General features: G+C 38.1%; 1 protein-coding gene across 3 annotated transcripts in view; it reads right to left on the reverse strand.

Moving 5' to 3' along the window:
• The window catches only part of STAU2 (staufen double-stranded RNA binding protein 2), a 176504-nt gene that overhangs the window by 48818 nt on the left and 110065 nt on the right, over positions 1-17621 (reverse strand). For 2 of the 3 annotated variants that reach the window (XM_049822054.1, XM_049822063.1), the window contains exon 13: positions 13721-13834. The exons of the other annotated variant lie outside the window; for it this stretch is intronic. In XM_049822054.1, the coding sequence (XP_049678011.1) occupies positions 13721-13834 (114 nt within the window). The remainder of the gene's footprint in view (positions 1-13720; positions 13835-17621) is intronic. 3 annotated transcript variants of the gene reach the window in all.

Consider the following 17621-nt stretch of genomic DNA (forward strand, 5'->3'; position numbering starts at 1 on the left):
CATAAAATTCTATACTTCCTGTTTTTCCAACTGGTTTCAGTACTGTTCCCTTCATTCCACTGCTTATTTTGTCACATTTCCCAAGTCTTACTATAACTGTGTGCTTGTTATATTGCTGTATGTTCTAGAGGCTATTTAGATATGAAGGGCTCTTGGCTTGTTATCCTAAAAAGCGTATCTTGTACACAGAAAATAATCTGCTTCTGAAGTTAACAATTAGCTTACTACTTTTCCTTTCAGTGACAGTCATTGATAGAAAGTATAACTGTGACAATTTTATTTGGTCATTGGCTTAATGCAAGTTATTTTGGGTGTTGACAGGTAAATAAAATCCTGCTGTTTTCTCATGACTTGCCAACACTGTTAAGATAGGAAGATGTATGTCTAAACATACTAAAACACAGATTCATAAGGCAGATGCAGTATGACCTAAAAAGTGTATTAAAGCAGTCATTCCTCTAGCTGCAGAACTAAGATACATTGCACTTAAAAGGAGCTTGTTGAGGGGAAAGTGTGGACATTCATTGCCACGCTGCTCAGCTTCTTCAAGAAGCTCCTTTGCTGCTAAAAATATATTCATTATCTTCCCTCAAGAGTGAAAGTTACTTTCACAGAGCAGCTCCAGCCATATTAAAGCTGTCAGCTTTTGCTTTTATTTTTCGTATTTCATCACAACTCTGTTACCACATTTGTTAAAGTGGAAAACTGAGAGTCCAAATTGCAAAGTTTCTTTAAAATCCCAAATACTGTTCTTTACTGAATGTTGGACTTGTATCACTTAACCCTCAGAAATACTTTGACCTGAAGAGAGACACAAAGCCATCAGAAATAGGAAGGATGCAGCCAAAATTTTTATTTTTCAGTACACTATACATACTTTTAATCCAGTTAAAAGTCACAGCAAAACAGAGTCTTTGAGTGAAGATGATTAATTTTGACTCTTTCCATCTATATACGTCTCAGGTGTTACCTTTTCTAAATGCAGAAAGATTAGTTTAAAAGTATAACTTTCCCTTTTAAAGGAAAATATATATTGTCCCAAACACAATTTCCTTACACTCTACTAAACACAGACAGGGATGGCTAGAGGCTACAAATCTTTAGGTTCTCCACTGATGCATAAACTAAACAAAAAAGACAACCTTACTTGTTTCAGAAAGCTTTATTAGAATAGGAATCTTTGAAGACAAACACAAAAGATTCTAATATGTTTAGATTTTATAATGTAAACAACTAATTTAATGCATCACTAGCAATATACAATAGTCGCCATCTTGCAACATGAATGCAAGTAAGAAACTGATGTAATCTGTGAGATATTTCAAAATAATTAATTTGAGAATAAAAGAAGAACTTTTATTGTGTAAACTCTCCCTGTTTGCCTTTTTTAAAAGGATCAGAAAACTGCAGCAGTTGAACCTTTGCTAAATGAAGGTAACAAGCAATCTTTTGAACTGGCCTCTAAATTAAGAACATGTAATTGCCTGGGAAAGGGTATTTGATCAAAAAGGTTTTAAGTGTTACTTATCAGGAGAGTTCAAAAAAACTCCACAAGATCCAGTTTATTTAAATGAGGGCCAAAAAACTTTCAAAGTTTTGCAAATTTTCTCGAAGTAGTTTGACATGTCTAAATTGTGTATTTGCCAGTATGTCAGACTTCTTCTGGGCTAATATTTTTGTTTTGTAAGGGCAAATGGGTCTTTAAGCATTTTTGGGTCAAGCCAACATTTGATGCTACCTTTTAATTTCCTTAAATCCCTCTCAAACCCATATCTTCTTTCTTAATTATTTCACAGCTTAGAAAATTATAGCAAACATTCCTTTCCAATTTTTTTCTTTTCTATTATTTTCCCCACAAGCAGGGACAGATACATGGTGACAAAAAAGGTTCTACACACTGATCCCTGATTATTTTTTATTTAATTTGAAAGAATGATCCTGTTTTCTGGCACACTCCAAAATCAAGCCCCAGGTCCTGCAGTATTATGTGCATTGATGAACTGAGGCACCCTGGGAAGTCCCACTCACATGAACAAAGCTTCGTGTACGCCCAGCTGTCCCCTAAATGACTGAGAGTGTATTATTGTACCACTTCGCTTAAATGACAATGGGGTATTGAATCAAATACGACAACATAAAAATCTCCTCAATTCATAATTTCATACAGCATGCTGTGCTAGAAAAAATTACCCCAATTATTCAAAACGATGTTAAAGTATGGAATATTTAGGGAGTAGTCTGAAATAGGACCGACTTGCTAAACAGCCTGACATACTAAAGTAATGGCTAAACAGGCTTTATATGATCGCACAAACCAGCTAAAATCTTTATGTTACTGGGAGGAGCCTTGTAGCCGGTATCAGCAAAAGGTGTGCTCTTTATGTAAATGGCTGAGGCATGATGGGTACAGGGACCGCTCAGATCCCCACTGCTATCAGCATACAGAGAACTGAGCCTTAGACACTTGTCTTACTTTATCAAGCTCCCAGTATAAGACATTCAGCAACATTAGAGGTATAAACATATGCCAAGATGTCCTTTATGAATCCATGCCATGTAACCAAGTTTTAAAAACCCTGAAGCAAATGTGAAGCTTTTTTATAGACACCTGAAGACCTGAATGCTGAGGAAGGGAAGCTCTCATTTTGTTTGCAGGTTATGCTTAGAAAAATACACAAGGGAGGAAGAAGACGACTTTCTGGGTACTGCTGGGGAACAAAGTGACTCCAGCTGAACATGTATTACTACCTTAAACGGCCTTTGTAGCCTGCCCTAACAGTCCCTGCTTGGGGTCCATGTGGCAACTTCCAACCATGAGGAGTACATGGCCAGGAGGTTTGAACAATGCCGCCACCAGCTGGATATGTACCGGTGGCAGGGACGGGGCTGGCTGTAGACCAAGGTAAGCATATTCTTCCTGAAAAAAATATATATACATTGAAAAAAGTAGTTTTGCATTGGCTAAATCTGCTCCCAGGCTTGGGACAGGTATTCTATAATTTCAACTGTAAATACCTTTAGAAACTTTGAAGTTATCTGTTATAGTTTGCTTAGCTTTGGCCATTTGTAGTGAAAACCAAAGGGCAAGATTTACTTGATGGTCGATACTGGACTGTGGAAAATCATAGCTTAAGGCTCTTTGACTCCCAGAAGGATCCAAATCCTTCTTTTCACCTTTCAGAACAGCGCCCTAACTGCCACCTTGTGGGATATTACAAATCAAGAACTCTCCCAAACTCTTCTGCTCATGCAGGTCTACTGAGCACACCATTTAGTGAGTCAAAGAAGATGACTGATCACTTTGTGTTCCTGTGGCTGCCCAGCTGTGCTGCTCTGTAGCATGAGGAGGGTTCCTACAGAGGTTTCCTGCTCCTGTGAGGATAGGCATAGAATAAAATTTACATCTTCTGCACTTTGCGTGAGTGCGTGAACCAGTGAGCTTGTAGGTAAAATAACTCATCATCTTTCCCACCAGTTTTGTGAATCTCAGCCATTTTGCTAGTTTTGCTACAAATGCCCAAGTACAAAACAAATTATTTTTTTTGGCTAGAAGCATTTTTTTCTTTATTTTGGACCAATTTGAGCTGTTTTTTTGAGGGGATGAAGGATGAGAGAGAAGATTTTGGACTGTAAAATCAATTATTTGTACAGCCGTAAGGATCTGTGGAAAACTAGGTCTCACAGTCTCTCTAATGATGGGAAAGAGAAAGAATGAATATGAAGAAATACGTATAAAATTTAAAGTTTAACTTAAGAGTTCACTGTTTTGGTTTTGCTTGATACCTCCATTTCAGTGTTTATTATCTCAAGTCCTGGATCCTTGAGAGAGTGAACTACTTGGAAGCAGTCTTACGTTTAGCATATGTGAAGGATCTTGCTGGAATGAAGCATTAGTATTGGAACACAGACAGTCTGTAAGGGCTATGAAATGGAGGACACAAGTACATATGGAGAGTCTGGGGATGCAGGAACTCCTGTATCAAGTGCCAATATTACACATTTGATGCTTTGAAGAGAAGGTTTGTTGGTGATTCCTTCCTGTCTCAAACAGTGGGATGTTTTGACTCGATGATCTGAGAAACCCAGTGTGACTACAAAAACCTGTATGTGAAATGAGTTTGGGAGACAAGAGAGGAACTTGGATGCTATGTTAAATGAGTTATAGCAAAGAATATAAACACCTTTTTCCCTGAAGATGCCTGACACATTCTATCAGGGCATCAATGGCAATCATGTGAAAAGGGAGAGTGAAATAATTTCTCAGGTGCACAATTAGTGATCAAGTGAGGGTAAGTCTTCAGCTCGTTCTTGATGGGGTATTTAAAAAAACATCCGAGGAAGAAAGCAGGATGTTGTTGCACCATGGAAGTCTAGGAACTACGTTTCATCTTAGTGCTCCTAAACATAGCTCCACAACTTCCTTATGATCAGCAGAGATCCAGACCTTTAATGTACCGATCTGTGTTACAGGTAGCACAGTTAAGAGAGTAACTCTAGAACTGAACTTTAAATTGGAGACGAACTTGCCACAATCTGCACTGAGCATGCATGCAGGACTACTTTCATACTCTTCCCATTACTTGACAAAACTATTCCTTTGTTCCTCCAGTAATCCTACCTCTGCCCAGAATAGACATGAGTTTGCCTACAACAGACCGAGAAAACTGCTTCAGCACTAAAAACATGGGCCAAACTACATACAGATGAATGCGTTATGCAGACACAACACATGACAGGAGTTTGCTGTGGAAACATGGTGCTGGAAGACAGTCCAAGTTTACAGAAGTGCTTAGACTAGCCCACCACCAGGGTTGGTTATGTTGTTTAGACCCATCTCGAAAAGAAGAAGGAAAAGTCATTTAAACTCTGAGCAGATAGTCAGGGGAAAATTGTACCAATTTGATGAAACTAAAGTGGTGACAGAGAGGAGTGCTTAGTTTTGTTATCCCGCTGTATTTCACAGTACATAAGCTTGGCTATTCCCCTGCAATTACTTACAAAACCCGACCTCCTTCATTTCCCTTTAAGTCTATTGTCAGAACATTTATTATGAGATCCTGGCTTCTTGAAATGAATCCTTGAAATGACGGGGTGTAGGATGTCAAATTTAGTTTCTACTTGCACTATGTAGATCCACAGGTTGCATGATGATTACGCAAACAAAAAACTATGAAACTTTGTACTAGGTGAATGCATAATGCCAGCCATGTGATATTATTTCAAGAGAAGTGGAAAAATTAGGTGGCAAACACAATTTTGGCAAAAGCACAGTTCTTCAGATGCAACATGTGCAAATCATTATTTTGTCTTGTAGAAAGGTTAAGGAAATGTATTTTGAAATGGCAATTATATAATTAGAGTGTTAAGCCACTTCATTGAATGACAAGTGATTAAACACATATCAACAAACAGACATAGCATTACTTTGATTAGTGTGTGGAAAATGCCACAGAATAACTCTGGCAAGTACAGGGTGGGCAACAAAGTTGAGTGTACGTTTTGCTAATACCTTTCCTTGTCTAAAATGGAGGCGCCTGCAAAATAGGCAACTGGGTTTTGACCAAGTGTTAGTTTTAATTCATAAGGTTTGAAAGGCTTTACCAGTCCTAGAGATTAAAATGAGTGTAGCTATTAAAATGAAAATGCTGCCTGTCAGGGGTCAAGATGAAAAATCCAGATCCTTGTCGATCCCGACTGCAAGACAAGCTACTCGGGGGTTCTCCTTCCACTTCATTTTTGCCTCTATCTCTGTCACTAGTAGGTGTATGTCTATCCATTTTTAACTGTTGAGTAGGAGAAGAACCTACCTCTGTTGTATTCCTTCTGTTTTTTTCCTGCTAGGGAAAAAGCTGTTAGATTTCTTGATACTGCAAGTGGGCTGAATATCTTGCTGCAGTGTGACAAGGCAGAAAACTGACACTTTTAGCTTTTTCAAACTTCTCCAATACCTTTCCCTTTTAAGCTTCTTCCCTTCCCTAACAGCCACAGCAGCAACAACATTCAAGATTTTTACGTTTCACTGTTGGCCAGCTGAGCCTAAAGTAACAGCAAAACAAACCAAACCAGAAACAGATTTGCAAACTAAGGATAGCAAATAGCTGGCCTGTGGTCCATGGAAGGTTGGCTCATTGTGTGTTGTTAATGCCTTTCTTTTCACTTCCACATGCTACACTGCAGTGAAAGCCTGCTAAGGTATTTTAATGCAAACAGCTACTAAGGGTGCCATTCCAAAACAGCTAAACTTCTCTAGGTCTGGGCTGCTACGATCCTGCTCTTCCTCCCTCCTTCCATGTGCATTCCTGTTCTCTTCTTTATGCCAGATCTTGCTACTACACAGCAAACAGGTTTAAGGGTACTAAACAAGATAAACTTTTCTACAACAAAATCACTTCTATGAGCAAATCACTTTTCTGTACAGTTAATTTTTGCCTTATCCTCTTCAAGTAACGTTTTACAAAGTGGGTAAGCTGATAGCTTGCTGCTGTGGAAGGGGATGGCTCCCCCTCTACTCTTGGCTGGCAGTCCTGATGTCTCCCTTGTTTCAGCTCTGGTACTCGTCTAATGGGATGAGTCAATGGGAAGGAACAACAAAGGTAGAGTCTCCATCCTTGGAGATACCCAGAAGCCATCTGGACACGGTCCTAGGCAGCCTGCTCTGGGTGGCCCTGCTTGAGCAGGGGGGTTGGACCAGATGACCTGCAGAGGTACCTTCTCATCCCAACCATTCTGGGATTCTGTGAACCTCACCACTCTTGTGAAACCTCACCTTTTTTTTTTTTTTGTTTTTTCCATTTCACCATTTTTTTTCCAACAGAGGAGGAAACAGTCCCCAAAACATACATGGTCCTTGTTTGTCATCACTTACATGCCAAGCATGTAAGATACCCTGAGACTGCAACAGTAGCATTTCACACCCTGCTGAGATTACTGTGTAAACAAACATGCCTACACAGAGAACTGAAAAATCCTATTCTGCATCTTCAGCGAGAGGCAGTCACATTGGGAAGCTACTCAGGAAGCTCTGAATGAGAGCACTGAAAGGGTCTGGCAGGGAGATAGCTGTGCCCTGCTTTACATTCTGTTCCCATTTGGCAGTTAATTAGTAACTCACTTTTTGAAAATGAAAGATTACACATCCTGAACAAATACAAACGTTTGATCTCGGGCTCATCAAGGAAAACTTCAGCAGCTGCCAGGGAAAAGCAAATGTTCTGTCACGTACATCCAGACTGAGATAATGTGAAACAGAAGATGAAGAATACAGAGAGAATGTACCAATGCTTCCACGCAGAGTTGTGGGGAGCACAGCAGATGAGGAAAAAGTACCAAATAGCAGACAACAACCTAGTGAGCCTAACTGAAACCTGATGGGATGACTCCTGACTGCAATGTCAACCTAAGAGGTGGAACTTTCCCGACACAACAAGAGAAGAGTGAAGCATGGTGCTATATATCAAAAGCAGTTTATATTTCTGTCCCACATGAACTGTCTCTTTTGGAGCACCAGGCACTCAGCTGGGCCCATGCCTGACCCGCCCTGAAGGTTACGGAGTCGTCAAGAAGGCAACAGCCAGCCAGATCACACCGGCAGGAGGAGGAGACCTAGCTGCGTGAGATGTTTTTACAAGATTAGGTAGGAGTCCTGATGCTGAAGGGGCTGTGATGGAATTGACAAGCTTTGGGAAAACTGGTAGAAGATTCTTAATCAAACTAAACTTTTCTCATTTCATTGAAGAAGCCGCCCCAAAGAAATGAGAACTGCATTTACAGTAAATCAGGTAGAAATGAGCTGACAAGTGAAGCACATAACACCAACCAAAAAAAGGAATACATGTATTTTTTAAAGAAAATCTTAACATTTTATCACTTTTTGGCTATGTTCAGGACACAAACACTCACCGTGAAGTAAATCTGAATATCTAGAAAATACTAATTTTTCCCTAGAACAAAATTAGTTTTAAGCAGGAATTAATCCAGTGTCCAGTAAATAATATTTTATTTTTTTTTTATGTGGAAAGGTATCTTAACAAAAAACCCAATCCCATTCAACTTTTTTGGTTACAGCATTGGACAAATTTTCAGCCTCTGCATACTCACTGACTACACCATTAGTTGTTTGGGCTTTGTTTTTCTTACAGGTAAGTCAGTCAGTGATACTGGCTGGCATAAATTCCCTAGATTCTGCCTCCCAAGCATGCTCTACAAACAATCTCAGACCATAACAAATACAGTGATTTGGACCTTCACGTGTATCATGTGTTGGCTGTTACAAGGTAAAGTTCTTCTTAAATCTTAAGTTTCAATGCTCCAAGCACCCTCCCTCAAGCCTGTCACCCATCTCCAAGGTCTTTTGTCCCTAGAGAACTACTTCCACCTTTGCTGTATTCAAGCGACTTCAGGAGCTTCTCTGGGCATCACCGCAATCCATTAAGCCTGCCCAGAAATGCCTGTTTGCAGGCCGACAGTAATGATTTGCTACATGCCACATTTCAGTTTGCTTGTCACTGCTGTCTGTCAAGCTTTCCAGCAGCAATTTCTGAAACTGCTGAGCATGCCATCTTCCTTTCAGTACAGTCCCTCCCTGTTGCACTCTCTTATCAAGTCTACCTTATCAGTAGCTCTTCCACTTCTACTTATTCTCTACTTCTGCTTATTCTCTTTCCAGGTATTTATATACTTGAAAATAAAAGTGATAATATATAACATTATACAATTGATATGTGTCCTAGAAAATAAAAGTATTCTATTTTATGCATTGTAAAGTGTAGGAGAATTCTAAAACCATGGTCTAATATACATCACCAATATAATGGATGGGATTAAGAACGCATGGACTAAAAATATGTGTAAGACATTCACTGTCAGCGCTTTAACAGCACATCTTATTGGGACTATTGAGTGAAGTAAACAGCAGAAGACAGCAATAAATAAAATGGGCAGTATTGCCAGCTCCAAAACCTGCACATACGTTAAAACCTCCAAAGTCATCAAAAACTATTAAAGTAATGAGTCCTTAAGAAAATGCACTGGTCTTTGATCTGTCTCCTGAAATTTAAGTAGAGAACTGATCATGCCTTAATGAACATCAAGTTACTGGGGGTTAAAAACTCAGTTGTACAGGCAGAGTACTCCATGGCAAGCATTCAAAAAATCTCAAAATGGGCCCAGTCTGTTCTTCCTCATCACCAGGACTGACTTTAAAGTAATTTTATTAAAAAATGAATGTTCATGCTTTCAATTTGCCTGCTGATCAGCAAGCCTTAAGAATGCACTCAAGATGTTTTTTCCAGGATTTTCTTCACAGCTATGACAACCACTGGGATATGCTACCCCTGAAGCAGAGCTCTACAGTCACTTAGAGCTGAAGCATTCAGAAAAAAAGTGATTATTACAAAGCCACTAAAGATGGTAACATTGCAAGCTTCCAAAATATATGTGCAAACATGGAAGCTGAGTTTGACACTGGCTTGTTCAAGATGTAGCAGAAGTGTCACTTCTTAGATTGAAACTATGTGACAGGCCACCTTCTATGACACAGGCTGTCAAATTTAACCTAGCTACCATTACAGTGAGTCCAATAATTTGTGTTGAGTGAAGTACATCTCCAACAACTTTATGGTATTGACTAGAGTTCTTCAGGGGAAACAGAAATCTCTGTTTCCTTCAATAGTTTGCTCTGATAGCACTACATCTTCTAACTAAAAGTTCTTGGTATGTCTGTGCTCAAGACTTGAAGGAGCTCTTCATATAACTCAGTTCGCTAAAGCTGAGAGATATTTATTTGTATGGGTAACAAGCAATTCAGTATTCAATACTTTGAGAAGCTAAGCAGGGAGAACTCTAAGACTTTCAGTCTAAGCAGTAGAGAAGACGTCTTTATTCATTTTGGTGGGGTTTTTGAGCACCCTTTTCCACTTAGCTCTAACTTCCTCTCTTTACCCCACTTCTGGGCCTTTAGACATCCAGTCCCCCTTTTCTCTGCACTTTCTTAGCTTTCTGCTCCATTCCACCAATTTTTGCTTATATACCCTCCTATCTTTGAATTTCTCCCTTTTCTGTCTCTCGCTCCTCGTACCTTGAATTTTCTTAGTGATACAAATAGAACAACTACCTGGACTTCCTTCCTGTTACTTTATATCACCCACATTTAATTCATTCCTCAGCTTCACGCTGTACGCCTAACGTCCATCATAAGCTCTGAGAATACGCTGTCTCCAGTACCACAACAAGGTAAAAAATACCAGGATTCATTATCATTAAGGACAAACTCAGGTTTGCTTGAGAAAGCCACTAGAAAGTGGTGACCATTTTAACTAAAAGCTGCTTGTAGCTAAATTCTACTGAAAAAAACCTAAGAATAGTGGCCGTTAAGGAAAGAGAAATTTACAGTTATAGTCAGACACTGGGAAACAGAAAAGAGAAAAATAAATCATTCAGGAAAAAAATATTCTAAAACCTGTTAGATTTCTACTAAAGATGTTAGCATACCTGAATGCAAAACCCAACAAAACATGTGGCAGGCTAGACTGCAGTGGTACTTTAGGAATGTTTCCCTTTTTTACTGTTCGCCAAAAGAAAAATGAAAGACCAGCAATTGCTTCCAAAATACTGCTTCATGACCAAATGAGATATGCCTTGTCAATCAGACATTTGAAATACACACTAATTAGTGTACCAGAATGAAATGTTTATTTTAATCTGAAATTGCTCAAATGAAGTATGTGGGGGAAAAAATTAAACTCATTAAAATCACGAGCTAAACCAATCTAAAGAATGAAAACTCCCTACAGAGTATAGGAAAAGAGTAAGTGGCATGAAAAACTGCTGTGTCAAGTCTTGGCATATTTGAAAAAGCAAGATAATATACTTATATAGGATTGTAACCACACTGGTATCTGCTGGGTAACAAATTCCCCACTGTTGTGCATGGAGAGATAAATTACAAGGCAAGCCCAATCTAAAAGGGCTGGAGATCCCATAGGGAACCTGTTTTTCTTCTTCTTTTTTTTTTTTTTTTTTCATTTCTCTTTCTTTTTTTTTGATCCAGGTGTATGGTCAGCTGTGGTTCTTCTGCCACAGGATAGTGACAAATCTGCTATACAGCTTTTTTATTAGATATTCTCACACAACAGATTCCACCACTTTCCCACAAACTATTCCAGAGTCTCATTCAGACACTTTTCCATTAAAAAAACCCCTAGAAATTACAGAATCTATATTTTAGAATGAACCTGAGAAAAATTATCTTCATAAGCACAGAAGTGGACAGATCTTGAAGTCAAACTATGTCAGGCCTCATAACTGACAAATCAACATGCCTCCATTGAAGTCACAGGCTTGCAGTTGACTAGTCCACCCTAACTACCATACAATACAAAAGAGATGATTTAAAAGTAACAGATTGTATAAGTTAAAGAAGAGTTTCCAGAATTTAAGTTTTATAGCATATGGATATGTTGCACTTATTTCATTTGAAATGTTAAAATGTGGATAATTCAGCTTAACAAAGGTACAGCAGTTCTGTCTCCTACTTTTATAAGAACAATAACGGTATCAAATAAACCTGCTGTGAGGAAAATTGTAGAAAACCAAGCAAAATCATACCAATCACACAGGAACAAGAAAGAAAAGGGGATATTTTTTTTTCAGTTAATCCATTAAAAGCTCTAATTTTGTCATTAATTAATTAATTCCAGTGCCTGACAAACACTTGATGTGCTTTCTGTTTGTTTGCTAATGATTCATTTTTCTCTGTTTTTTTCAGGCGATGGCAAATAATGCTTCAGTCCAGTCCTGCCACCCCCCCTTATCAAACACAACCAGTCAATAGCATCCTTCTTCCCCAGAAAGTGGAATTCCTTTGATATTTAGGAAGGGGACAAGCAGAAATTTGTGAATCCTGTCCAGTGTGTGGATCTATTTTGTGACCCACCGGTTGGCACTTGGCTTTTAGATGATTATTTTCTTTTGCTCTCAGCTCAGATGAAATATTTGCACGACTGATGTGGGTTCAGTAATGCAACAACCGTGCCATCATGCAATGACAAAACATTTTTCTTTCCTTTTTAAGAACCCGTGGAAAATTACATAACTAAAAGCAATGATGAACATTTCTTAAACTTCAAATCGAAGCAAGATTAGGAAATTCTAGCTACACAATGACCCAAGCAAATGTAATTCTACCTATTTGTGCACATGCTAGGATACAACCTTTATCTATGTGATTTTATGCATTATTTTTTTTCCTCCCATTAGAATGTCCTGTTTGAAGCACTGGACGGGTACACTTGGGATCAAACTAATGCTGCACATAATCTGGAATTTCTTAATTTCTAGGTGCTTGACTTTGCAGGCTCAATAACACTTTTTCATTTAGATGTCTTAAATATATAATTATTCAGGTCGCTTAAATGTGCTTTTTGCTTACAAAGTCTTTTTTCTGTTTACATATCATACTGTAGCCTAAATAAATGCTAAGACAAAGGCCAAGCTGGCTGGTAGCCCAGAATGTAGTTGTTACCAAATTGACAGGGACCACCTTAAATTCATTGAAATGTCTAAATATTGTATTTGAGTTATAACTAAAGGCGATCTTTACTGAAAGAAAAACAGAGCAACTTTAGAACAGCATAAACAAGTTGCTGGATGAGATGAGAACTGAATGTCGAAGTATGGTCTGACTTACCACAGCTCTCCATTACTGTAAAACACCAAACACTTAAGGACAGGAAGTATCCTCATGTTACTATGTAAATAGCTAATGGGCTTAGTTTATATTAACAACTAACTCAAAAACTTCCAATGAAAAAACCCCACCAATCGAAAATGTGGCTAAGAGTGTCTGAAACTTTTCCCCAAAAGTAACTAATTCTGATAATTCTTAACGTGACTTTTCCTTTTTCCTTAGAGAATCTTTCATAGAGTCTGATAAAATGTACGGTAAATGTGATCACAGTACAATTTAAAGATGGCCTGCAAAGGCAAATAAAAATGGTACTTTTTCCAGTCAACTGAAGATCTGAAAGGTGCAAGGTTTGGTTTAAAGTTTTCTTCTACTTGTTTCCTTTTTGCTTTTAAAACTTTTGGAGTACCAAAGTCTTGTCTTGCTTTTATACATAAGAGTGTCGAGGACAAGATGACCAGAATTGAAGTCCCCCTCAGTTCCCATCTGAAGCAGCAGGGTGATGAGTGATTAACATTGAGATTTTTTTTCCTCCTGGCTTTTTGCCAGAGGCTTGAATTAAACATTTTAAGAACAGCCAAACAAAATGGAAGTTTTACACAGTCTGATTAAAAATCCCTTTCCCCTCTCAGATGCCAGTTCCTTGTGACAGATGATGGCTAGAGATGATGGCTTCATCTCCCTGCTTTCCCAGCTACCCATAATCTTCTAGTAAAAATAGGATAGACAAGACCTGATACATACATAAAAGCAAACAAAATCTTTGCAGAAACCTCACTTTAAAACCAAAGCAAGCTCTTCAGGCTTTCCTAATATGTCTTAAAAATATGTAAAAGGCAATATAGTTTTGTCTCCTTTTCAGGTCACTCTTAAGATCTAATCAGGATTTTACTATGGCAAGATAGGCAAATCCCAGTGACAAGAACATGCCGTATGAAAAGCACAAGTTGTGTTGAAATTTAAAATTTACTAATACTGACATTCTGGCCTTACTAGATATTAATATAATTACAAGAGTGTGGGGTGAAGGTATTATACCTGGTCATGGCTGGCTTCAATGGAGCTTCCGATACCTTGGAAAGTCATCTGCACAGGAGACAGTGTCAAACAGGTCATACACTCTTTGCCATTTTGTCTATCACTGTAGTGTACCTATAACAGAATAACATACGTAATCTGCTAAACACCAGGTTTGTACAAGGGAGTCATGCTAAAATACTGTCCCTTTTCAACAAGTTTGTAAGAAGAATTCCAAACATTTACAATGAATTCATCTTTAATATAAAACAAGGAGTGTGTAAAATATTCTAGGTAGTCATATACTGAACTAGGGCCAAATTTTCTGTGATATGTCTGTTAGATAGTTTTTAAAGTGCTGTGTTCTTCAGTTTCTGAGACCTTTGAGACTGAATTCAAGATGCTGTATCTATACAATTATAAGAATCCAGTTTCAAGTTATAGTTTCCAGCCTAGGTGTCATTTTTAACAGCATTTTGTAGCTTAGTTATAAAACATCCATGTAAATCATTATACCTCCAAAAACTTGGCAATAGTATTTTAAATTTTTAATTGTAATTCCATTTCTACTACACTCCACTAACTCTTTTGACATGGCTAATGTTGTATATTTGAATTTGATTTTGTAATTAAATCAAAATGACAGATAAAATGGAGAAGAATTCACATTCTTCTTGAGATGTCTAGGATATCCTTTTCTAAGAGTAACCAATTCCCTACTGATGTCAAGATGTGAATGTTGAACCTGAATCTTGCATGAAATACAGAAGAAGATAGCGTTTCTACTTGAATTATTCTCCTTGTCTACAGGTTCCTTTTAGACGGTTCTTAAATCCCCTAAAGAAAGGATGGATTTTGATATGTTGAGACAAAATGAAATTAAATGTTGCCAGTGTTTCATTATTAAGAACAGGTTGCCACTCATGCTGAATTGTTGAAATATTACAGTTCTCTGTGTAGCTCCCAGCTTCTAGACAGGCAGATCGAGCACTTTGTTCTACAGGAGAGGTGGAATTTAGTTTATGGTGGTAATTTACATTGGCTATGTGACCCCTGTCAGAAATGGAAAGAGAGATCAGCTCTGCTGGAGACAGACCTTTTATGTTAGTATCTATTTACAGCTGTATAGGTCTCAGGCAAAAGTTACATGATAAAGCCTCATCTTGACATTTAGGCTACAATATTAAACTAATTAATTAATTAGTTAATTAAATTAATTTCTGAAGACAACGAGGAACCATATTAGAGTTATTCCTGTGGAAATGATTTAGTGATGTATGATACTTAATTGTACACCATGCATATTAAATCCCCTGTGCCTAACTCTTCTTGCCACAGGTGCAAAGTGGGAATATGACAGCTGAAGCAAAACCAGTGCAAAACTGGCTGAGTGAGAGGAAAACCAAGTCAATGCTATATTTCAGAATTACTTTACTGACAACACATCAAAACACTTTTGCTGTGGCCAAAAGTAAGATACAGAATGCAAAATTCTTGTACTGTGTATAGAAATATTGGTTTCACTCAGCCCTTCTTGAAGCTTTCTGGATTATCCCTGTCTCTCTTCCTCTCAGCCCCCACAATATGTGCCTACTAAATTGCTTATGGCTCTCTGCCAGAAAAGCCATACTACTTACTTAGAAATCACAAGAGGCCCCTTCACATATACAATGGTTTAACTTTGATTAATCGAAAGAGGTACAAAGGTATGAAATTTGGCTTGCAAATATAAACTGAAGTTCTTTAAATGTCATGGACTACTGTTATGACAAGGACTTATCAGGCTTCCACAACTGTGGTATCTGGTTGCAAGCTAGATATTCTGCTGAGTACGTGTTGTGGGAATGAGATGTGGAGAAACGGGGCAGAAAAGCTCGAGAGGATGATTCTGTACTGCAAATATGACACAGCAAAAGGGGCAAAATCTGGTGACTGAGAAAAGCACATGTCTTAGAGCACATATGGAGAAATGGAAAAATGGCACTTTCTGAACTGCATAGCATGTTTGTAGGCTTATTTTTAATGAGAATAATATGAATAAGGTTACACTTCACTAATGAAGCAAGGCTAACCAGCTGAAAGAACAGGAGATAACCAGAGGGAAAATTATGATTAGTATTACATGGCACTATTATCTGCAGCAGCAGATTTGATCCATACCCCATTTAGAGTCCCATATTGAAACTGCAATAAATTCATAATTTTGGTATCTTTCTAGGCTTAACTTTCCTGAAGGAATTTCGTGATGCACTTTTGGCCACATCTGAATATATCAAGGCCATTACTTTGTAATTTCTTAGACAACAGTCCTCTAATTATCTCTTGCCCTGTTGAAGCTCTTCAGTTGAACCAAAACCCCCACTTTTTATGTTACTGATATGAATAGTGATATAAAACCCAAAAGACTGGACTTTGAATGGGGGATGGAATAAAACTTTGCCCTTTCATCAAAACTCTCTCGTCTACAGATTTGTGCAGTCAGCAGAAACATTCAGATTTCTTCTATATTTGGCATGTGTATGTACAATTTCCTGGTGATCCTGTTTTGTTCTTTATCAGTCCAGCTGCTACATTCTCAAACTCTCTATTTTAATTCTTTCTTCTTCAAATTTGATCTATGATCCAAAGTCTGTGGGTTTTTTTTGTCAACCAAGAGTTCTAGGTATTTACCTATTTGAGCAGAATGTCCAAAATAGGCACTTAGAAAGAAATGGTAGTAGTCAAATAGTTATGAAATAGTCTGAAGAGCAGCAGATGCGTCTAGGTTTTCAGCCAGCAGTATGTTGCAAATATTTCAGTTTATATGTCCATGCTCTTATGACTAAGTATGGGAGGAACTTGAATGTCTATAGAACTGGTTTAAGAATATCACATCTAAGGCAGGGGAACGTGAAGGCACAGCAAACACTTGATTCAGTATCTGTGATCAAGGAGTGGTGACTGAAGGCTGGCCAAGTGCTCCAATGGTGATGACATGGCCATTATTGAGATTCACGATGACAATAATACTTTATCTAAGTTCCTCAGTGCTGTAAGAGTCAAGAGTGCTTAACTACAGTTCATCTCCACAATAACTGTTAGGCAGGTAAGGACACTTTGTGGACAGATTTTAAATGACTCATCCGAATTCACTCGGCACTGGCAGGAGTGAACGGCAGTGCTGGGACTATAACCCATCATTAAGGCCTCTGGCCTATCCACAACTGGTCATTTTCCCTTTCCTATTATAGAGGTAAAAATAAGCGAGTTATGAAAATAATTACTATCTATGTCCAGGACCTAATTTTCAGGCTTCAATTTTTTTGTAATTAAGGGACACTCACAAATTAGCTCAGTGAATTTTAAGGATTAAACAGCAATGAAATTTCACTTATTAAAATTCAGAATGTTTTATTTGGATAACATGTAAGCAGAGATTTTGTAGAACAGCATTAGGATCTGGTTAGAAAATAATGGCAAGGATGCAGATGTCTGTAGTAAGGGTTGTGCAAGTTACTGCATAAAATGCAAGACTCCAGCCTCCAACTATTATGAGTGATTTACATGTAATTCTCCTCCAAGGTATGTCTACACAGCACAAAGCAGTGCAACAAGAAGATCCTGGCAATAACTCTAAATAAGCCTGTTCATTTACTGGAAAAACCTTACAGCACTGCTAGCTTTTCTCCTGGGTAACTGCATATGGAGAGTACCTGAGATAAATCATGCATAACCAGCTCAAGAATCCCAAACACAGCCCTCCATTGTGCTGTGTTGCCTGGGCATGAAACCTCCATGTGTAAAAGAAAAAGTGCATCCTGGGCACCAAAATAATGAAATAAATTCTAGAAGTATATTCTTCCACAAGTACGTGCCATGGATTTAATCATGCACGTATGCTTTCATGTTTGATATTCACACGAGATGCAACTGTATATCCTTT

Source organism: Accipiter gentilis, chromosome 2 (assembly GCF_929443795.1).
Source record: "Accipiter gentilis chromosome 2, bAccGen1.1, whole genome shotgun sequence".
Lineage (NCBI taxonomy): Eukaryota > Metazoa > Chordata > Aves > Accipitriformes > Accipitridae > Astur > Astur gentilis.